A 23117-nucleotide genomic window follows, 5' to 3' on the forward strand; every position below is an offset into this window, starting at 1 on the left:
GTGAATGTTCCCTCAGAGCAACAGTGATGTGTGTGTGCTGGGAAGCGAGGAAGGAGGGTTGGGGGCGGGGGGGGGGGGGGGACAGCAGCCAGGGTTACTTCCAAATGGACCAGGGTGGTTACCTATGAGGAAGGTGGGTTTGTTATGAAAATGACTTTGGCCTGTCTTGACTCTGCTGTCTCAGGGTCTCTTCCCTCCCACCCCCTGCCGTGGGATGACACAGCACTAAACCCTCCCCAGAAATGGGGTCTGTGGCCTCCAGAAACAGAAGAAATAGAATTATTTTCCTAATAAAAGTCCCCACCTGTAGCCTTGGGATATAGCAGCACAAAACAAAGGAACCCAGCCCCCCACCCGACCCCCTTCACCTCCTTGCTTTCCAGTTTCCCTTTCCGAGCATCCTCTGCTAGCTGCCTTTCCTCCATGTGTATTAGTTTAATTTAAAGCATTTGAAGCAAATGTGTGTCTGTCCCTCCATTTTATGCTCATATAAAGTAATCTGTCACCTTTGCCTTGCCGGTAGCAGGATGGGGAGGAGAGCATGGTGAACTGGCTGGCAGGAGATCTGAATTCTGACCTCAGCCCCGTGGGGGGGGTGGGGGGAGGAGGGGACCTTGCGCGATCACTTAACCTCTCCGTGTAAGTGCTGACACCTGTGAAATATGGGGTCAACTGATGATTTATTAGGGCTCCGCCAGCTCTGCCATGGCATAATTCAGTGGCTGGCTCAGAAGGTAGCCAATAGAGGAATGTCGGGCTAAAGGGACAGCAAGCAGCTTCCTCCTGCTCGCAGCCCTGAGTCCCGATCAGGTGGGCTGATCCACGATGAAATGATGGGCTGATGGGCTTGTCCGGCCACTGTGGGCTGTGAGAAACCAAATAAATTGGCAGGTGGCCTGACAGGGCTGAAAGGGGTTGCAGTATCCAGCTGAAATTGCTCTTTATTAAAGGTGCACGGTGGTCCCACCTCCCACCTCTCCTCAGTTCTCTCATCACTCAAGGGTGTTAGTGCAGGCAGAGGAAGGGAGTGGCTGGGAGAATGGACAAGATGTCGCTGAGCTCAGCTCTGTGTGCTGAAAAAGGAAAAGCTTGTGTGTGCGGTGCGGTGCAGTGCGGTGGGGTGGGGTGGGGTGGGGTGGGACAGGGTGGGAATCTGAATCCACGCACAGCCTTGGGATTCTCTCCAGATCTAGTTGCCTTCTGTGTGAGCCAGGGTTCTCCTGAGGAACAGAGGCAGTTGGAAATAAGATTGTCAGAATGGGCTTATGTGATTGGCTTACCCAATTAGAGCCAGGATGGTCCCATAGAGGCTGCCTGCAGGTTCAAGAGCCAAGGAAGTCAGTAGCCCGCTCGGGCGGAGAAGCTGCAGCTCAGAGAAGGGGAGAAGGATGATGGGGACTTTTCTGAGGCCCCACGCTTGAAGGCGGCTTCCAGCCCACGGACAACCCCTGAAGAAGCTGCTATGCGTGGGCGGCAGCAGGAAAATGCAGCTCCTGAAGACGCATGCCCCTGCACCCGCCTTCTGCTGCTTCAAAATCTTGTTTAGTGTGTGTGTGTGTGTGTGTGTGTGTGTGTGTGTGTGTGTGTGTGTGTGTAGAGAGGGGGGGTGGAGTTTGCAGTCACACACATGCCACGGCACACCTGTAGAAGTCAAAAGACAACGATTCTTCCTCTCTGCGCCAAGGGGCCAAATCCTAGCTGCCAGACTTGCACAGCAAGTGCTTTTATATAATCCCCCTTCTCTGCTTTTTTAGCCCATCCCAACCCCCAGACTGTCCAACGGTAGTACTCAACCCCTGAGTAGGTCTTCCTCAGTCCGCTTTTACCCACGTACCAATATTCTCAGTTAAACACCCTCTTGAGCCACGCCCAGACACATGCCGAGCCTTTTGCTAGGTGTCCCTCAGGTTAAACTTAGCCACCTCACTCAGTGCACTCCCACATGCAGGTAAAGTCATTCCTTTATCTTAGAATAAAGGGTGCCTGAAGACTCCTGCTTTTGCCTTGCCGTGGTGTCGCGAGATCTCCAGGCCCTGCCGAGAAGTGCCTACCCCATCAGGAACAGCCACAGAGGAGGGGCGGAGGTTGAGAAGAACCTCGAGGACCCAGTGACTAAATGTCTCCACCTCCCAGGCGCCCACCTCCATTTCCGCTGATGCTGCCCCACACAGCTCCCCCAGAGGAGCTCCTCAGGACAGCGGACTCAGAATTGAGACTCTGCAAGGTTTAGACTCTGCAAGAATTAAATTACGAGCTTCAAAGACCTGTGCCAAGTAGTAACGGGAAAAACAAAATAAAAGTCCAAGATGTATAAATTTGTGAAATGCAATATGTTGGATCCCTGGGGAATCCTGAAAGATGTCATGGGGACAAAGAACAGACTCACACGTATCCTAGTGAAGTGAAGTTTCTGGAGAATTCACAAGAGTGAGAAGACACTTGTCACGCTCTCTCCAGTGTCTCCTGAGCTCTTTGCCTGTCTATTTCCCTATTGGATACCAGCACCTCTACCAGGCCCTTGCTTTCTGTTTCTCCAGTAATGCGCCTTGCACTGGCCTTCCCTGTGGCTGAGAGGTCTGACCCTCCACAGTTCTGGCATGTTCTCTCCCCTCTTCCCTGCCTGCACAGCTCATACTGCATGACCATGAATCCTGTCAGCAACCATGGCATTTCTCCCACAGTTATCAGGTGCCTTCAATAGGACAGGTGGCATCTGGTGCAGACTCAGAAATACCACGCGGCTTTCCTAAGAACACCCGCTAAATGCACAACCATGGAGAGAGGGCAAATATCGGAGGGGTTAATCCTTCAAATGTCAAACAAAATCGACTTCAGAGGGAGACTGTGGCTCATCCACCAGGAAAGCAGTTTATAACTGGTGCTTCCCACCAGCCCAAAGGCAGACACTCAGCGCTAGGTCAATGGGCCAAGGTGCCATCTTCCACATGCATTCTCAAATTAAAATTATACAAGCCACAGGTGTGAAATTGCGCTTACTACCAAGTGGCACACTAACAGAGAACAGCACAGCCAGAGCTTGTGGTCTGGTGAACTCAAGTGGGCAGGGTGACTGCAAACAGCACGCAGCTTGCCTTGTGGCTCCGCCCACATCCACAGGAGCTAACTGCCCCTTAGACTTCCCATAGTTTTTCATGTCAACAGGATAAAGGGAAAAGAATTTTGCATGTTCTCTTGGATGCCATCGCCAAGTCTAGGGCATCAAAACAGGAACGATGGTTTGGGAACACAGACTAGTTTTCTTCATTTAAAAATAAATGTTCTTAACCGGGCTCAGTGGCGCACGCCTGTAATCCCAGCACTTGGGAGGCAGAGGCAGGTGGATCTCTGTGAGTTTGAGGCCAACCTGGTCTACAAAGTGAGTCCAAGACAGCCAGGGCTACACAGAGAAACCCTGTCTTGGGATGGAGATCTGGGGGAGGGGGGGACCTAAAACAAAAACAATACATAAATAAATAAATGTTCCTTTGCCCTGGGGTTGACAGCAGCTCCCTCTTTTGTAGATGGTGACTTGGGTTACCCCTCCTATATCTTCTTGGTTCTCATCCCCCCCCCCCCCCCCCCCCCCGCCCCTGGTTCTCAGCCATGGACTGAAGACTTGCAGTCACAATCAGCGGAGCAGCTGTGGATCAGTGGCGCCACCTACCCATGGACAGGCAGAATGCAGGGAGGGAGCAAAGCGGGCATTGCTCCTGCGGCTGCCTAGTAACAGCCTTAACAGTTAGGGCCCTAACAGTTATCCACATGCAAATGTCCAAAGGCTGTGGACCGCGAACGGAAGGGACCTTGCTGACATAATTAGAAAGAGATGGGCGCCTTGCTGACCTAATATAATAACAAGCCTGTGAAAGCGGAGAGGCTTTCCTAGCTGTTGTCCACCAAGGACACCGACTGGAAGAATAGAGATGCCTATTGCTGGTTTTGAGGACAGAGTTGGTCATGAGCAAGGGACACAGGCATTCTCCTGAAGAAGGCAAAGGCCTTCTGAAGATGTGCACCCCTGCCAGCACCCTCAGCACTGGACTCCAGACTTTGGCAACTGTGAGCTTGACGTGTGTTGTCTAGGACACGTTTGCTACAGCAACGATAAGAAATAAACAGGGCTGACAATGTATTCACTCTGCCACACAGTCTATGGCTGCAGCAAAGCAAGGAGTGGGAGCAACTGGACATGGGATGCAGCAGAGATGTGGCTGGCGGATGTGAATCACAGTACACGCATGGGAGCACACAAACAATGTGCACGTGTGCATCTTCCTGAGCGAGAAGGGCAACCTAGGCTCTGACTTCACATCAGCATCACTCAGGCAGCTTCTAAGAGATGCTTCTTTCTTCCTCCCAGGCCATAATGTGTATAGTCACAGATACGTGGAACAGAACCAGACAAGATACGGATTTGAAATGGATACTTTAACCTCTTATTCCTGTGCACTTGATGTGTGGCCAATGTGAGAAGCACCTGACTCCCCAAGGTTGGACCGGAAGGCACTGCCTCGCTTCCAAAGTACAGGATTGCAACATTTGTCACAACTTCTCAAGTTTGCCCCGCTGCTGTTTTGTCCCCATAGTTGATCTTGCCTTTCCAGGAACTAACAGAACCCTAACCCAGCCAGCTGGCTGCCACCTCACTGAGCTGACTCTCCGTGTCTCTGGACAAGACCCCACCCCACCACTTTCCTCTTTCAGACAGTCTTCAAAGCTTAGCGACCTGAAAATACTACACACAAAAGAGTATCAGGGGCTGGAGAAATGGCTCATAGGATAAAAGTGTTGTCACACAGGCTGGAGAGATGGCTCAGTGGTTAAGAGCACTGTCTGCTCTTCCAAAGGTCCTAAGTTCAATTCCCAGCACCCCCATGGCCCCATGGTGGCTCACAACCATCTGTATTATGATCCGATGCCCTGTCCTGGTGTACATGAAGACAGTGTACTCATTCATATATATAATATATAAATAAATATACTTTTAAAAAAGTGTTGTCACACAAACATGAAGACCTGAGTTCCTATCCCCAGAAGCCATGTGCCCATCTAGACACTGCAGCATGCTCCTGCAGTAGTGGCGCATCTACAGGGAGATGCGGAAAGAGAAGGGGACTCAGGAAACTCATGGACCAGCTAAAGCCTGGCATGCACAGTGGAAAAATTAGTTAGCACCTCAAAACAAGGCCAAAAACAAAGACTGACCTTAGCAAGTGTTCCATGGCACATATTCACCCATACCTACACACATGCACACACACGCACACACACACACATCATATACCACATACATGCACATATGCACATACAATACAGAAAGAAAGTATTTTTTAAAAGAATCTTGGGCCTTTTCTTTTCCCTCTGTGATGTCATCTTATTTGTCAACTTGCCTACATCTGAAAACAGTTGGGACCCAAGCTACTGAGTGCTCCAGAGAGGGGGGATTTTCTTTATAAGCTTATCTGAAGCAGAAAGACTCGCCTTAAATCTGGGCTACACCCTCTGGTGGCAGCCCACATAAAAGGACATGGGAGAAGGAAACTGCATTTTGCCTGCGTGTCCTCACTCTTGCTGGCAAGTTCATCTATCCTGTTACCGTGACTAGTGTTAATCCAGGCTCTTCAGGATTCCAATGTAGACAGAAGACCAGCAGTTCTCCAGGAATTGCCAGGACTCCAATGCCATATTAGGACAACTGAAACATCCAGCCTCATGAGCCGAAACAGCTACCAGCTTCTCAGCCTTTCCATTTTCAGCCAGCCAATGTGGCCTACCTTGACCACACCCTACAAGGCAGTCTAATAAATCCCCTTTTAATACATATATGTATTAAAATATGTGACACATATATGTGTGTATATTATGTATTTTATAATACGTACTTTTGTTATCTATATATGTAATATGTAATATATAATAAGGAGGGATTTATTATATGGGCTCATATAGCATATGTACCATATGTATTCATTCAATTGGTTCGATTCCTTTAGATAACCCCAATACACTGTCCTGTGCAGTTCTCTTGAGGCCCATACAAAACAATCACACTTGGGCTCCCCAGTGACTCCTGTGAGCTCCTAGCACACATTGGCTGGGTTTGTACAGTGTCCTCCGAGCCCACCCTCCCTCTAGAAAAGTGGACCACCATCTCAGTGCACATAAGAACCACTCTGGGGGGTCCTTAAAAATTCTGATGCCCAAGCCAAGCATCAGTTCTGTGAAATCATAACTTCTGCATGTGGAGCCAAGGCGCCACTGGCTTCGCAGGTGATAATCCATACAACTGGTGAGGGAAGGCACAGCTATTCCTGTAGGCTGTGCTGCCATCATGTGACTCCTCTGCTAGACCAACATGCCTCCTTCTAGGCGGCCAGTCACAGGGCTGCAGGGCTCCATCCTGTCCCTCCCTCAATCTTTTCCTCCCCTTTTCAAGACTTCTTTCTTTCAAGACTTAGTTTTATTTTTAATTATTTGTATGTGTGTGTTTGTGTTAGGGGCGGGTGGGGGGGAGTATGTGAGTGTGAGCACACTTGTCCATGGAGGCATGAAGAGAGAGTCAGAGCCAGAGATAGAGATGTGGGCGCTGAGCATGAGTACTGGGAACCAAACTCGGGTCCTCTGCAAGTGTAACGCACACTCTCAACCACTGAGACGTTATCCATCTCCCCATCTCTACTCTTCTTCTTCTCCTCCTCCTCCTTCTTTAACAGTGTTACTTTTATTTTATTTTTTAAAATATATTTTATTAATTTATTCATATTACATCTCAATTGTTATCCCATCCCTTGTATCCTCCCATTCCTCCCTCCCTCCCATTTTCCCCTTACTCCCCTCCCCTATGACTGTGACTGAGGGGGATCTCCTCCCCCTGTATATGCTCATCAGGTATCAAGCCTCTTCTTGGTAGCCTGCTGTCCTTCCTCTGAGTGCCACTAGGCCTCCCCATCCAGGGGACGTGGTCAAATATGGGGCATAGACTTCTTTATTCTTTCTTTGCTTGTCACTGGCAACCTCATTGCTGATCTTCTGGATTTTTTAAAGCGTCCACTAAGACACTGCTACTTAAAGTGTGATCCACACTGTCACCACAGCATCAGGGAGTTTAAAATATACAACCTCAGACCCCGTGCTGGCTCTCCAGGAGCAAATCTTCACCTTAACATGAACCAAAGTGACCAGAGCCATGTGAGTGTGGGAAGCTGTGCTACCTAGACATTCCAGTGCTCACCTGAGGAGGCCCCCAGTGTGGTTCCAGATTAACATCTGGTGTGCCCGTTGCTTCTGGACGGACTCCCAGGTTATCAGATGGAACATCCTGTTTCCTCCAGCAGAGAGTGGTTAACGCAGGTTTATTTTCTTCTATTTGGAAAATATTGCTAATAATTACATGAAAACTCAATTCTGGAAGAGTCTATTCCCCTCTTTCTGTAACTTGGAAATCAAAGGCCAGTGTCCATTTGTAAGAGTTGTTGTACAAAGTCCCTCAGCTGGTTGGGCCAGGCCACATGCACTAAGGCTGGCAGTAGCTCTACAGATCTCAGAGCTGTTGAGGGGTTGGAGCCAGAATCATTTTCAATTTGAGCCTTCAATGAACAAGTCTGTCACCTCCCCTACATCCACCAGCACGTTCCTCGGAAACTCTTCCTGATCTCACAGACGTCCTTCTTTGCATTGGCTAAGTCCACGCCATCCCTACGTCAGCCTACAATGAAAATTAAATGGCTAAATATAGATTAGTTTATAGTAACTTCAGGCATTGCCTGCTTAGAGGGAATAGTTTTTAAAAGGTTCTTGCTGGAGGAAATCTAATTAGCTAATATTTCTCTACTTGTATAACAAATTATTTTGAAAGGTTCATCCGCTTGCTCAAAGCGTTCAGAGGTAGACCAGTAGACTCCGGGATGTCAACAGAACAGTAGGGTTAGGATTTTAACAGAAGCCCTCCAAAATCCACGGCCTCCTGAATCTTCCTGAGAATGAATCACTGGAGTCTTTGTTTTAGAAACTTCCAGGCCAGTGTTTGCTTTTCTTCTTAAAGACGTATCAAGTAACCCATACAGTTTAACAAATGCCACTGGTAAGTTTTACTATGAAGGGGGTATGGATGCACTGTTCCCCAACCTACCTCCCCAGTCTTTCAAAGAAACGGCCCGGACTCACCTTGATTGGTGTCCTTGCTTCCAAAACCTGCTCCCGGCAGCCATCTGCTACTATAAAATTATTCCTTTTTATGCACAGCAAACTTCTTGGCTCCGCATAATTTTCTTTGCATTAAAAGCCTAGTTCTTCTTCCAAATGTAAGACAATTTCATGTTTTGTCCTTAAACTGTAAACATCTTTTTTTTTTCCTCTTGTTTTCAAAGTAAATCTCTGATCCCGCTGAGGCAGAAAAATGTAGTCTCATTTCATGAGAGCCTGTAATAAAATTAAAAATTCAAATATTTCCACTTTTGTAACTAAGTGCCTGATGCTGTTACTTTATAAGGGAGATAATTTTATTTACCTCAAGTTTACAGAGGTTTCCACCAGCTTTTGGCTGACTCTGGTGAGGAGCTTGTGCAGGATGTTAACATGGGGCGGAGCTTCTGAAGGATGTTAACATGGGGCATGGGCTGTAGTACGGGTAGCAGAGGTAAAAATGAGACATTCTGAACAAGGACTGTGAGGAGGCCCCAGGATGCCCACAACAGCCCGTCCCTGTGAGAACCAACCCAGCCCTAAAGGCCTGCATCAATTCCTTCCAAACATGGTTCTCCTGTTACATAAGTACCCTCCTCTAGGGTCGAGTCTGCCACCCACCTTTCTTACAGATTGTGCCATGTCAACACCATCTCTCTGAATACCTGAACTACTCAGGACACACAGCATCTAAACCCTAGAAGCCCTGTCTGAAGATTAAGCTATTCATCTTGGAAACAAAAAAAAAAGACACCTGTACATCCCAACTCCTAGGATAGGTCTATCCTAAGAACTGGCATAGCTTACAAGTTAGCAACCCACTCGTTCCCTTGGTTTAAACAGAATGAGCACTTACTGTTTACCACATTCTGGCCTGTGCCATTGAAAAGAAATACCAGTGTAAGGTTCATCTAAGTGATCTCATTACATTTTCCAGGGAGACCGTTGGTAGATGTCTTTGGCCATAATCATAATCGCCATCAATTCAGACACTGGGAAGGGATTCGGAGGTCCCAGGTCCGACCTTTTAGTCCCCTAAAAGAATAAATCTATGTGATAGAGTTTCTTCTATTTAGGACTCCACAGTCTAGTTAAGGGGGCACTTTTTTTTTTTTAAGAAATGACATTTAAAAAATGAAAAGTATCTTTTCTATCAAGTGTATGAAGAGCTGGACTGTGTGTGATGTGTGGATGTGTGATGTGTGGATGTGTGAGGTGTGGATGTGTGAGGTGTGGATGTGTGAGGTGTGGATGTGTGAGGTGTGGATGTGTGATGTGTGGATGTGTGAGGTGTGGATGTGTGAGGTGTGGATGTGTGAGGTGTGGATGTGTGAGGTGTGGATGTGTGAGGTGTGGATGTGTGAGGTGTGGATGTGTGATGTGTGGATGTGTGAGGTGTGGGTGTGTGAGGTGATGCAGGCAGGTGGAGGCTGGGCTGGAGCTCTGAGGCGGAGTGCTCTACTGCACAGAGAATAAGCCAAGGAAGAAGACACAGGCCTTGTCATGGGTGCCTCAGGGTGTGTGCATCTCCTTATCTGCAGAGTGACTTACTCACTAAAATGCACATTCATTTTAATATCACATTAGTAGGCGTTCACAATAATTCCTGATAAAATGCTGAAGTGGGGCAAAATATGTAGTTACTTGACTAAACACAGTTGAATGAGGTAACACTTGGGCTCTTTGGCTCTTTCATAGAGTCATTTTAATAGTTTAACATACTGTTCTCTCTCTCTCTCTCTCTCTCTCTCTCTCTCTCTCTCTCACACACACACACACACACACACACACACACACACACACACACTCTATTTCTGTCTCTGTGTGTGTGTGTGTGTGTGTGTGTGTGTGCACGGACACATGCATGCTTTGATGACTGCTATTTTAAAAGTAAAAGAAAGCGCACTTTCAGGTGAGCACGAGTGGGCATGAGTCACCTGCAGGCAAGCACAGATGGCCATGAGTGACTGTGCTATTGGTTGTGGACTCAATGTTCATGAATCAGCACTTTGGTCCTTTGAGAAAAGGAGAGGAAGTGTGCTGATCTGGAGGTGAGTGTACTCCAGAAAGCTCTAGAGAAACATCTGCAGTGTGATGACGATGTGAAATAAGCAGGAAAGAGTGTGAACTTATGGACTTATGAGATAAGAGCTGAATAAAAAGCAAACAGCAGGCTAGGCATGGTGGCACACACCTTTAATCACAAAATTTAGAAGGCAGAGGCAGGTGGATCTCTGTGAGTTCAAGGCCAGCCTGGTCTACAGAGAGAGTTTCAAGCTAGCCAGAGCTACATAATGAGATGCTATCTGAAAACAAGAAAAAGAAAGAGAGGGTAGGGATGGGATTTGAGATGGGATTTGAGTCTGCAGATGGTACCTATCCTAGTTACATTTCTATCACTGTGATAAAAAGCCCTGACAAAACGCAGTTTAGGAGAAAAGGATTTATTTTAGGTCACAGTTCCTGGTTATAGCACAATATTGAGGAGAAGTCAAAGCAAGAGTTCAGGAAAGCTCATCACATCTAAAAGGAGAGAGAGAAGAGATGAAAGCAGGCCGGACTCAGCTAACCTTCCCCACTTCTGTAAGGTTCAGAGCCCCAAGCCTGGGAATGATGCTCACTGTTCGGCTGGCCTTCCTTCCCACATAAGTTAAGGCGACCGACACCATCACACATAGACATACTCACAGGCTGAGCTGACGCAGACAGTCCTTTGCTGAGACTCTCTTCCTGGGTTTTTGCAGGTTGTATCAAGTCGACAATTAGAGTTATCACAGTATGCGTACAGCAGCATGACTCCACCACAGAGGAGAAAAACAAGAGCCCTGTGTATTACATTCCTGTGAGATAAAAAGTCAAAGAAGTTTAAGTCACATCACACACCTATGAGGAAATGTTTGGCATTTTTAGCTACTGTTTTATTTATCACACTCAAAGGCATGGTCCCAGTGACCCAGTTCCTCCTACTGCCTCAGGTTTTTACTACCTTCTAATAGCACCATGGATGAGAGACATGTGTTGAGAGACACCCCAGATCCAAATAGAAACTTAGTCAGTCAGTAGAGGGATCAAAGTCCAAAGCTGAGGCTAGACAGGATGGGAGGAGCCATGAGGGACGGGTGGGAGATGGGTGGGATGCAGCAGTTGGTGAGAAGAACGCTAGCTGCTAGACACCTCGGTGAGTCAAGGAGTCCAGAAGAGGAGCAGAGTTAGGCAGAGCAAACCAGAAGAAGAAATGTCTTCAGTTTGGGAACTACCAAAACTGAGGTACCTTCCTTGTGATGGAGATGTGTGGAAGCGATTACAAGTACACCTGACCACGACTGACAAGCTGAGGAGGATGTGCACAATGGAGCCCCCAGCAGAGATGCTCAGAAATGGGACAAGGAATGCTGCTTCTCCGGTAGTTTTCATTGAGGACCTCCATGCGCCATGCACTGTGTGATACACTGTAGTTAGAGAGAGCTGAGTCAGTGGAGGAAGAATGCAGATGCAAAAATAGCAAGCTGGAAAAGATTACTCAGTATTTGACTAGGATACAGGGAATCCAAAAATGAATGAATGAATGAATGAATGAATGAATGAAAAGAGGAAGGAGAGTTCATTGGTATGTTGTGATTAAATCATGAATGGTTTGAAAGCCCAACTGTGAAGTCTAGCAATAGAAGTACATTTTTCTTGGCATGATAAAATGGCTAATCTTTGAAGGAACTATCTCATGTTCTGGAATTCAAGAGCAGGGCACCAGCATTAACTCAGGTCTAGTAGATCCCCTGGAAGATAGCAAGAGTACAAAGGGACATCACCTTGTCAGTCAGATTGCCAGAGAGCGATTTAAAGTTCAACTTGACTCTTGTAATGCTCAAGGCTCCTGCCACAGTTGCCACAATCCCTCCAAGTGCTGTTCCCCAAGTGACCTCAGCATGTCTCACCAGGGCCTGCACTCATAAGGTCTTAGGACCTCTTACCACTGCCACCCTAGGAACTAAGCTCACAACATGTGACCTCAAAACAACATCCAAACCACAGCAGGCAGCTGCACTCACTCACTCACTCACTCACTTACTCACTTATTCATTTACCACATGCTAACCAGACATGAGCTACCTTTGATGCTGTGAATCAAACCCCGGGCTTTGCACCTGCTGAGCACAGTCTCCACCACTGCTCTACCTCCAGAGCTCCCGCAGGATTTTGAACAGAGCAGCATGACAGGCAGAGTTAGAGCAGAAGGGAGGGCCTTCTGCTAATAGGATTTCATAAGAGACTCGGGAATAAAACAGTTAAGGCGAGCAGAATGGCTGGGACGTGATGGTGGGGACATGGGGCTTTTGTGAATAAGCACAGGGCTGGAGGTCAGTGGCTGGAGGCGAAACCAGCACTCACTGAATGTCTCTGAGGGTAAAGGGCCCTTCAGATGGCTGTCATCTGCCACTTGGATAAGCACACATTCTGGGCCTAGCTAAGATCAGCTTGAGGCAGGAGGAAAGTTGGAAATGGGAAAGGAAGAGGGGCGGGAGGGAGAAAGAGAAAGCCTCCTGCCTGAAGTCCTGATGACTGGGTCCCTGTGCACCACACCGGAGACCCAAGGACATACTAAGAACACACCGCAGACACCTCAGAGTCCTCAGCCCAAGCTCTCTGAGCAGCTGCCCAGTGCTGGGTTTCTGGTGTTGGTGGGAAAGCTTTTAAGACTCCCCATCTCTTGAGGACTTGGTCCCACAGCCTGTCCTGGCTCTGTAGTATGCAGGCTCCCTGGTTCAGAAGCTAAGAGTTTCAAGATGACAGCTTCTTTGAACCAAGTGAGAGCTCTTTTGGAGCACGCAGCCCTGTGTGGTTGCACAGGATGTGCTTGCTCCTAGGGTGTCTGCTCTGCCTAGGGTTGCGTGTCAGTGCCCCAGCCACATGATCTCAACACTCTCCTTGCTGCACCATGACTGATGGTGCACACATACCTGGCAGAAACTTCACCTCTCTGGTCCTCCTCCACACCCTCTGCTTGACAGGTAGCTCCAAGCCTGTTCTCGATGCTCCCACGCGCGCATACTCATCTCTAGAGAGGGGTCCTTATCCTGTCTCACCACTTAACTCACTCCAGATCTGCTCAAGCTGTCTTTTTTTAGCTTTCAGGGAGATGACATTGACCTTCTGGTGAGATTTCAGTCGTGTCACCTACTTGCAGGTCAGACGATGAGATGGGTAGAGTGGTCTTCCTAGCACCCCTATTCGTTGTTGGTTCCCAGTGCTGGGGGGCACGCAGGGCATGGCTAACAGGTGAGCCTCTCTGGTCACCCATGGAGTGGCTAACAGGTGAGACCCTTACTGCAGAGGGCTAGGCAATCCAGAGACACTGAGTGCTCACTGGTCCTCTTCCTGTGGTAGAATCCAACTGGACATTACCAGTGAGATCATTATGATGATGCATTGATCTCTGTAAGGAAGCTGGAATCCAAAGATTTAAATGGCTGCTCCAGATTGCACAGCTAGACTGGAGAAAGCATTGTCTTGACTTCCATACTCTCCGATGACCCGGCCAAGCCAGTAGACACTTCCAATGGTCACACGGTGGCCCTACTTGAGCCAAATGGATCGCAAAGCCAACCCAAAAGTCATAAATCTGGGAAATGGAGCAGTATAGATTGAACAGGGGGTGTGCGTGGCAATGAGAGGAAAAGAGGGAGGTGGAGAGGGAAGGTAGCCAAAACACACCATATGCACATTTACGTGTAAGATTTGTCAAACAACAAAAGTCAATCAAAGAAAAGGAAATTCCATTACTGAGAAAATGACTAAAGAGAACTTTTCTCCACACTCAAAGAAGAAACAAAAAGCTACAACACGGCCCAGTCAAAAGCAGAACTCACACCTTCCAGCCCTGTCCCAAGCGGCCTGCTGCCCCTGTGTTCCCTGTAGAGGACCTCAGCCTCCCTGTCTCAGCATCATCGTGCCCACTGAGGAACAGTGCATGAACACAGCCTCAGGCCTTGTCACAGCATCCGTTCTATTCGTATATGAAGGAGTCAACCATGATGTCTACCCTCCTCTGGAGGGAATAACTTTCTAGCTGACTTTGATTTCTCGTTCTCTTTAGAGACAACCCTGCTACCCAGTTTAACCTCAAAGCTCACACGACTTCTCAGGATCTAAAGACAGCTATAGAGAAAATTACCCAGCGAGGAGGCCTGTCTAATGTAGGTATGTGACCCAGATTCAGGTAATTCCACCTCGTTGCCATGGTGCACCTTCTATGTGGTTGTCTTATAATATTCCATATTTGAGGAGAAGGGGAAAAAACCAATTCATCAAGAAATGACACACAGCCTCTGTATCTTTGCTAACGTAGTCCCATGGACTGAGGCAGAAGAACAGTCAGAAAGGTTGCGCCTCAGAGCGCCTACGCATTCAGTTCCCTGGGTTGCAGCCACATTCCTCAGGCCTAGCAGGACAGCTGTTGTGACTACTTCATGGTTGACCTGTAAGCCACCAATCGGCTAGCACTAAATTCTATCATCAGTCCCACTAAGGAGCTCCCTCGCGGGGGGGGGGGGCAGGGGGGGGCAGGAGGGTCTTGTTCCCATCAAAGTTGTAGTTGTGACTTTGCCAAGAGAAGCGAGCCCAGTGCTGGAAGATGAGTCTCCTGTACTGTCTGAACCTGAGGAGGGGTGGGTGCCACTAAGAGTCCAAGGTCTAGTTCTCAGTTGGACAGCTCCAGAAATTCCATTTTACCTGTTCACCCAGAAGAGGCTGGACAAGAGGGACTCTGTGTGTGTGTGTGTGTGTGTGTGTGTGTGTGTGTGTGTGTGTGTGTGTGTGTGTGTGTGTGTTAGGGAGAGAGAGAGAGAGAGAGAGAGAGAGAGAGAGAGAGAGAGAGAGAGAGAGAGAGAGAGAGAGAGAGGCTGGTTGTGCTTTAGGGAGCCTTCCACCCCTTAGAGGCCACAGGAATTAAGATGCAAGCTACAATGGCTTGTGTGAAGTGAAGCAGCAAGCAGGACTAACTTTCTCCAAGCATCCTTGGAGTTATAACAAGTCTGAATAATTAGTCTCCCCCCCCCTCCCATATCTCTCTAGTGACCAGAGCGTTCGCATCTGGCAAATGCAGAATCCTTTGCTGCAGTGCACTGCTAAATAACCACATGCCACGTCACTGTATCCATGTGTGTAACTCCACATTACCTGCATCATAAGCAAGATGGAAGGGATTGCACACGTGTCTCCAAGTTACCACTTACACAAGCAAAGCTTCAGTGAGAAAGCTTGGTCAGCCCCTGATGACAATGTCAGAGAGGTGTCCTTACCCAGTTGGCACACATTTTCAGGGCGATGTGTTCTCCCTCTGCCCCTGCATCATGCAGGAGTCCCCGGGAACATGATCTATGTAAGTGACTGAGGCTCATGGGGTTCTGGTCTGAGAAGGAGCACAGGGAGGGCTGAGGAAGGACACTGTAGTTCGAGTGTTCAGAATGACTTATCAAGGTGTCATGCTGAACAAGGGACAGTGAGAGGGCTGTTACTTCATCCAAGATCAGAATATCAATCTCCAAATTCTGTCAACAAGGCCTTTTCAGGAAGCTGCTCCAGCCAGAGGTAGCCATGATGACAGCTCACAGCTCTAGCATCATTCTCATATTTTTAAAAAGCAAGCCCCACCCTTATCACCTCAACACCATCAAAGCCACCAACCAAACCCAGTGCCAAGATCCAAATACACCACAGTCTCATCAGCAGAAACCACAGAAATGAAGTCACAGCCCCTACCTTGCTTTGCATCAAATGCATCAACTTAGATGAAGCTGGAAGTGCAGGCACCAGGGACCACAGGCAACGCAGCTTTCAGATCCAGCCTCTTGTTTCAAGGTGGATGGAATGTCTGTTAAGCTCTGATTCCCTTCACCCTCTAAATTTAAGATCGGATGGAGTCAGCATCAAATTTTATGGCTTCCTACAACTTATGCACTTCACTGCAGGTTCTCAATCCTGTGCTGGAGCAGACTGCTGGGTGCTTTGAGCCTTGCGTGCTCAACAGCCGTGCTTGCCCTTAACAACGGGGTCTCTGCAGCCAGTTGGCATGGGTTGTCTAACACATTTCTGAAGCAGCTTTGAACGTAACCACCTGTTGCTTTCAATTGACAGGTAAGACAGGTAAGACAGCCAGGGGAGCCAGGATGACCAAAGCCAGAAGAGCACTCAGTGAAGTTGTGTTCGTTCTAAAATCCAAACAAGCCTATTCGAGCTGTTACTGAAATGAGAAACCATATGGGAATCTCCTAGAAACTGTATATATAGTCATATAAACAAAAACTCCCTTCAGGACACACACACACACACACACAGGACCCATAATTTCTAAGTTATGAGCCATGCTGTATGCAGCCATGCTAACTGAAAAGCAGCCAGCTATCTCATTATGCCCAGGAGGACCTAGGACACTCAATAATAAAACTAGGACAGTTCTGGGAACCTGGGGCAGTGGCTTGAGCTAGTTGAAAATGTCCAGAGACCTTTGCACAGTGTGAAATTCACACATGAGGAAAGCATGCCAGAGACACCATTGTTCCTCGAGACTTGGCTAAACTGTGGTACTTGGCTAGAGCAGACTGTTGCAACTCTAGGTCGTGTGTGTGCATGTGTGTGTGTGTGTGTGTGTGTGTGTGTGTGTGTGTGTGTGTGTGTGTAATATGTATATAGAGATAGAGAGATAGATTGATAGATACATAGATAGATAGACAGACAGACAGACAGACAGACAGACAGATGGACAGACAGACAGACAGACAGATGATAGAACTGTAGAGGGAACAAATGTTTTCTAGACCTCTCTGTGCAGCTGAGATCTGCTCCTATATTCATAGTCACTACTACCATTCCAAGTACAAATTTTCTTTTTCTTCCAGGCCGTGCCATTTCCTTCGTAACCAAGAACTTCTTTTCCAAAGCAAATGGAAACAGGGGTGGTGCTCCCAATGTTGCCGTAGTCATGGTGGATGGCTGGCCCACAGACAAAGTAGAAGAGGTGTCACGAGTTGCAAGGGAGTCAGGGATCAATGTCTTCTTCATCACCATCGAAGGGGCTGCTGAAAGCGAGAAGCAGTATGTGACAGAGCCCAACTTTGCCAGCAAGGTTGGTAACTGCCCAGGGACCCACTCAAGGGCAGGAGCTCCGAGCTCATCTCTAGGGCCTTCCAATGTGCATAAGCCTCGTGAATAGGCAGTGGGGCCATTCATGGGGGAACCTGGAGCTGCCCTTTCAAAGCCAAATTTTATTTTCCTTGCACAGCCCGCAGCTTGTAAGAGCAGTGTCTTGAGTCTCACTTAAACCTACCTTGCTCCTCTCACAGCACTAGGGGACCCCAACCAAACAGCCACATAGACTTCACACACATACACACACACACACACACACACATACACACACACACACACACACACACACAGTGAATCCGTCTCACAAACAAAGGAAGTCTACACTTCGCATATCAGAATGGTCATGTCCCTATGATACCCCTAGATGGCACAACGGTGGTGGCATCCCAGAATTACCCCCCCGATACCCACACCACAGCTCTCACCCTCTGCTGTTATCCAGTCCTAAACCCCCACCCCAGGCCTAAGATATGTCCATCCTCCTGTTGAGTCTCCTCAGTTTTACTCTGAAGCACTCTGCCAAGCCTCTTGGGGTCCTTGTTCCAAACCCTTCACCATTACCTGTTGTAGATGAGGCACCCTGAAACAAGGCCCCAACCTCCTTCCTGGTCATCCAGCTGTGACCTCCACATGCACAGTGTGTTCCAGCCAACCAGTCTCCCTTCCGCAGCCAGCGCCACCACTGTCTCCTGCCATGACTTTACACAGGTGGTCTGGTGGGACGCCTCCTCTCCATCCACTCGCCAGGACTCAGCTCTGTCCCAGCATTCATCCACCTAGGCTGTGGAAAGTTTCACAAACCCCATTTAGATTTTTATAAATCAATAAAAGAATATATTTCCTAGGAAAAACTTAAGTTACTTCTTGTTTAAAATACAAGTTCCTTTGTAGTCATGAAGCCTGCCAGATCCCAGAGGCCAGGAGGACCGACTGATGACCAACTTTCAGGACACGAGCCCGGTCACTTCTAAGAACATACTAAGCAACTTGCTCAGAGTTTATTTGATGTTCCCTTCATTTTTTTTTGTTTGTTTTGTTTTTTCTGGAACAAGCTTGGGCACAGACCAAAACAAAACAAACAAACAAACAAACAAACAAAACCACTCATTTGCCTGGAGGCAGGTTGTGCAGCAGGCACATCTTGGACTTCAATGGCAAATAAAACCAATGTTCCAATCTCAGGGACTCAGAGATGTCCCTTCACAGCTGTCCCCATGTCCCTTGATGAGGGATCCATATTGTAGAATGAGAGTGGGAACCAAATAAGAGACTGTAAGAGCATCTAGTGTCACTCCATCACATGTGGCCACTGAGCGACTGTGAATCCCTTCCAACAGAGTACAGGGCTGCCTTGGAAACATCCCTGTTTGTGTATCAGAGCAATAGCTTTCTTTAGCCCTCCCCTAGGATGGCTGGTACCCACAAATGCCACTCTTCTGGCTGGTTTCTAGTATAAATGAGTTGACTGGCCAGCAGAGGCATAAATATGAAGCCAAAGTCAATGATAACATATCAAACTGTGAATTTGCTCATCGAACCATTTTCCACTAAGGTAGGGACCCAGCTGAGAGGGGCAGGAGTGAGTCCAGATGTTACTGGCTGGGTCTTGACCTCAGTGGTACCCAGCCAGGAAACTGGAATAGAGAGAGCGCACTCCGAAGTCTAATACAGGAAGCATGACCTCGAAAAGCCTGCAAGGTGGCAAGGGGTCTTGGTAGCAGGCTGAAGGACTTGACCCCAGGTCTGGGCAGCATCTTGCCTTTCTCTTTCCTTTCTCTCTTCTAGGCAGTGTGCAGGACAAACGGCTTCTACTCCTTCAACATGCAGAGCTGGTTCAGCCTTCACAAGATCGTGCAGCCCCTGGTGAAGCGGGTCTGTGACACAGACCGCCTGGCCTGCAGCAAGACCTGCTTAAACTCGGCCGACATCGGCTTTGTCATTGACGGCTCGAGCAGCGTCGGGACAAGCAACTTCCGCACAGTCCTGCAGTTCGTGGCCAACCTCAGCAAGGAGTTTGAGATCTCAGACACCGACACGCGCATCGGGGCTGTGCAGTACACCTATGAGCAGCGGCTGGAATTTGGGTTCGACAAGTACAACAGCAAAAACGACATCCTTAGTGCCATCAGGAGGGTAGGGTACTGGAGTGGAGGCACCAGCACAGGGGCTGCCATCCAGTACGCCCTCGAACAGCTCTTCAAGAAATCCAAACCGAATAAGAGGAAGGTGATGATCCTCATCACTGACGGCAGGTCCTATGATGACGTGCGGATCCCAGCCATGGCTGCCTACCAGAAGGGTGAGCACTCCTGCTATAAACATGGGCAAAGATGCATTTCTTGAAGGAGTAAAGGGCCAGTGTCCTTAGTGGATAGGGAGGAACTACCTTTTTTATGTGTCGGGTCTGTCTGACTTAAGAAAATATTCACAGAGAGATGGATAGGTGGCTCAGTGGATAGGCACTCTTGCTGTTCTTGCAGAGGACCTGGTTTCAGTGCCCAGCACCACATGGTGACTCACAACCATCTGAAAGTTCAGTTCCAGGGGACTTGGTACCCTCTTCTGATCTCTGTGTGCACCCTACACGCATATATGCACTTACATACATGTAGACAAAACACTCATACACATAAAGAGTTTTTTTTAATGTTCACAAGCACAAGGAGAGCAGTAGGGAGAAACAGAAGAAGTGTTTCTGAGAAGAGGACACAGAATCAAAGGGATTCTGCTTAGCAGTTCCTCAAGCATTCCTCAGGTACCAGAGCCTGCAGGGGTAGGACAGCAGCCCTTTCTTTTACACCCCGTTGCCTAAAGCTCCTTCTACATGGGCAAAAACAGAAGGGGGAAGTTAATTCATTGTTTTATGAAAGATGTCAAAGGTCTAGCTTTATTGACTCCACGTTATGTTTGTGCCTTTTATAGACTAATAATGCGTTTAAAGAGATGTAAATATTGGAGGTGAATGCTCATATTTGTTTTGATCTTTGTTTTGTTTTCTCTCCCCCAGGGAAGGTTTTTTTTTTTCTATATGACTCAGGCTAATCTCAGACACTACATCCTCCTGATTTGGCCACCTGAGTGCTGGGATTATAAGCATGTGTCAGCACATATAGATGAAATATACAATTTTTGTCAATGACTCCCGTCTTAGTTAGGGTTTCTATTGCTGTGAAGAGACACCACGACCACAGCAAGTCTTTTTTTTTTTTTTTTTTTTGACACAGGGTTTCTCTGTGTAGCCTTGGCTGTCCTAGACTCATTTTATAGACCAGCCTGGCCTGGAACTCACAGCGGATCTGCCTGCCTCTGCCTCCAGAGTGTTGGGATTAAAGGCGTGCGCCACCACGCCAGGTCAGAGCAACTCTTATAAAGGAAAACATTTCATTGAGTCTGGCTTACAGTTTCAGCAATTTAGCCCATCTTCATGGCAGGAAGCATGGCGGCACGCAGGCAGACACGGTGCTGGAGAAGTCTGCATCTTGGTTCACAGGCAGTAGGAAACGACTGAGACACTAGGCCTTTCTCGATCTTCTGAAACCTCAAAGCCTGCCCAGCCATACACCTCCTCCAGCAAGGCCAAGGCCACACCTCTTATAATACCACTCCTAGGAGCTTATGGGTAATAGCACATGTGGTGGAAGCCTAAGGACATGAACGTGAGAAGTAACCACACACAATTGTCCTCTGCTCACAGACAAGCACATGTGAGCTGGTCACATGCATTTGTATGTGTGCATACTCACTAATAAATAAGCAAATAAGTAAAAAAGCAGAAAAGCCTTAAGAAACCAACCAGAAGTTTTTAAAGCATGAAAGAGGAAAATACTTTTTTTTTATAAATATTTATAAAACTCAGTCACACTTAAGCCTGTCCTGTACAAGCAACAAGGTGTGTACTGTTGTTCTGAAAAGTGCCGTGAAAATAAAACCTCAAGTGACAATAAAATAAACCAAGGGCCAGACATGGTGGCTCAAGCTTTAAACCCAGCACTCCAGAGGCAGAGGCGGACAAACCCCTGTGAGTTCGAGGTTAGCCTGGTCTACATAGCAAGTCCAGGGCAGCAGTCAAGGCTACATAGTGAAACCTTGTCTCTTAAAAACAAAAAGACAAAAAGGAAATTGAGTGGTCAGTGATCACTAGAGGCTAAACTAGGGCACAGACCTCAGTACCACGGTTGGTTTTGTTGTTCTGTGCCTATGTGTAATTTGGGTTGTCTTTTAGAATAGTCTATATACTCTTAAAGGTTTCCTTGTTTTTTATTTTGATTGGATGGGTGTTTTGCCTGATGTGTGTTTGTGCACCATGTATGTGCAGTGCCCTTGAAGACCAGAAGAGGGCATTAGATGCTCCGGAACTGGAGCTACCGACCTTTACTAAGGGCTGTAATGGCATAGGGGTTGGTTTCCGGTCTTAGTGCCCAAAATTGAGATTCAGTCTGAATTTGTAATAAGGACTGTGTCTCTTGGAGTACCCAAGTCCATCCTGGGTGACCATCTGCCAGAGTTGCTGGGGTTCTCTCATTTATTTTCTTTGGCACATTCCTGATATGGGGAGCCCAGAGGGAAAACAGTCATTGTCAGTCCTTTTGCTTGGGGACATTTGCTTCATGCCATCTTTATCTCCACAGGGGTGACCACATATGCGATAGGCATCGCATGGGCTGCTCAGGATGAGCTGGACGTAATAGCCACCCACCCAGCCAGGGACCATTCCTTCTTTGTGGATGAGTTTGACAACCTCTACAAGTTCGTACCCAGGATCATAAGGAATATCTGTACGGAGTTCAACTCGCAGCCTCGGAACTGAGCTTGGAGCAGACAGAGAAGGGCAGAGGATGCCTTACTGACTCTTGGGACCATCATGCGGCATCCCCCTTGTTCTGGGGCCTGGGGGGAGGGCAGGGCTTGGGGAGGGCTTGGGAAAATGCATGCACTGTTATAATCTTTGCTGTTGGTGGTTTAAATGCTTCAAACCCTGCCAGTTAAAAAAAACCTGATCATCAGGTTGCAGGTTGGGTTCAAAGACTGCATCCTTTTGCATGTGTTGAAGAGTTTTGGCAATTTTTTGACAGTTGTTTTCAAAAATCCATATCCAGAAGAGAGTAGAGCTCTTACGACAGATTTGAGCTGAGATTTTATGAGAAGCTTGTTTATATTTCCCATTAGGCCCCTGTAACTATCCATACTTTTTATGTCATGAGAATGTAGGGGTTGCTTAAATAAATGTTTAAAAGAATTACATGGACATTTTGTGATCATGTGATGGGGAGTCTCTAGGCTTGTGGTGGGGCCATCCTCTACTATTCCTTTTCTTGCAAAAATAAAAAAAGTCAATACTAGATCTGGGCATACGCTGAAATGAAGTGGGAGGACGTTGACTGAGCATCACACCCTCAGCTCAGGACTTGTCTGTTAGCTTATAAAACACACACGGAATGCATGCAAAGAGTATTCAGGGATGGACAGGGCAGTACGTGCCTATAACCCCAGCTACTCAAGACGCTGGGGCGGGAGGATCTCAAGTTCAAGGCCTGACTAGTCAACTGAATGAGACTGGGTAAAATAAACATACAAACAAGAAGGACCAGGGTGTAGCTCAATAGTAGAGTACTTGACCAGCATGCGTAGGGTGATTGGTTTTAACCCCAACACTTAACAAATATTCAAAAGATCCCTAAATAAAGATAACATTTTGTTAAAGTTCTGTTTTATTTTATTAAAGCCATTGAGCTGGAGAGATACCTCAGCCATTATGAGCACTAGCTGCTCTTACAGACTACCTGGGTCCCATTCCC

At 47.6% G+C, this 23117-nt stretch overlaps 1 protein-coding gene and 2 long non-coding RNA genes across 3 annotated transcripts in view; 1 reads left to right on the forward strand and 2 right to left on the reverse strand.

The window, feature by feature from the left end:
* The window catches only part of LOC311603856, a 32230-nt gene extending 30696 nt beyond the window's left edge, over window positions 1–1534 (reverse strand). Inside the window, exon 1 of the long non-coding RNA XR_014781289.1 lies at window positions 1281–1534. This is a non-coding gene — a long non-coding RNA (uncharacterized lncRNA). The remainder of the gene's footprint in view (window positions 1–1280) is intronic.
* Window positions 1–22896, forward strand: part of VIT (vitrin) — a 115452-nt gene extending 92556 nt beyond the window's left edge. The window contains exons 11-14 of the mRNA XM_084793090.1: window positions 14273–14376; window positions 17073–17299; window positions 19108–19621; window positions 21951–22896. Coding sequence (XP_084649216.1) covers window positions 14273–14376; window positions 17073–17299; window positions 19108–19621; window positions 21951–22129 — 1024 coding nt within the window. The 3' untranslated portion in view covers window positions 22130–22896. The remainder of the gene's footprint in view (window positions 1–14272; window positions 14377–17072; window positions 17300–19107; window positions 19622–21950) is intronic.
* Window positions 6792–10915, reverse strand: LOC311603857. Its single transcript, XR_014781290.1, has 4 exons — window positions 10870–10915; window positions 9038–9216; window positions 8164–8418; window positions 6792–7705 (listed from the first exon to the last, which is right to left on the reverse strand). It is a non-coding gene; the product is annotated as an uncharacterized lncRNA (long non-coding RNA).
* Window positions 22897–23117: the final 221 nt, after the last annotated feature.

The sequence above is a fragment of the Acomys minous genome (assembly GCF_964271855.1).
Source record: "Acomys minous genome assembly, chromosome: 8".
Taxonomy (NCBI): domain Eukaryota; kingdom Metazoa; phylum Chordata; class Mammalia; order Rodentia; family Muridae; genus Acomys; species Acomys minous.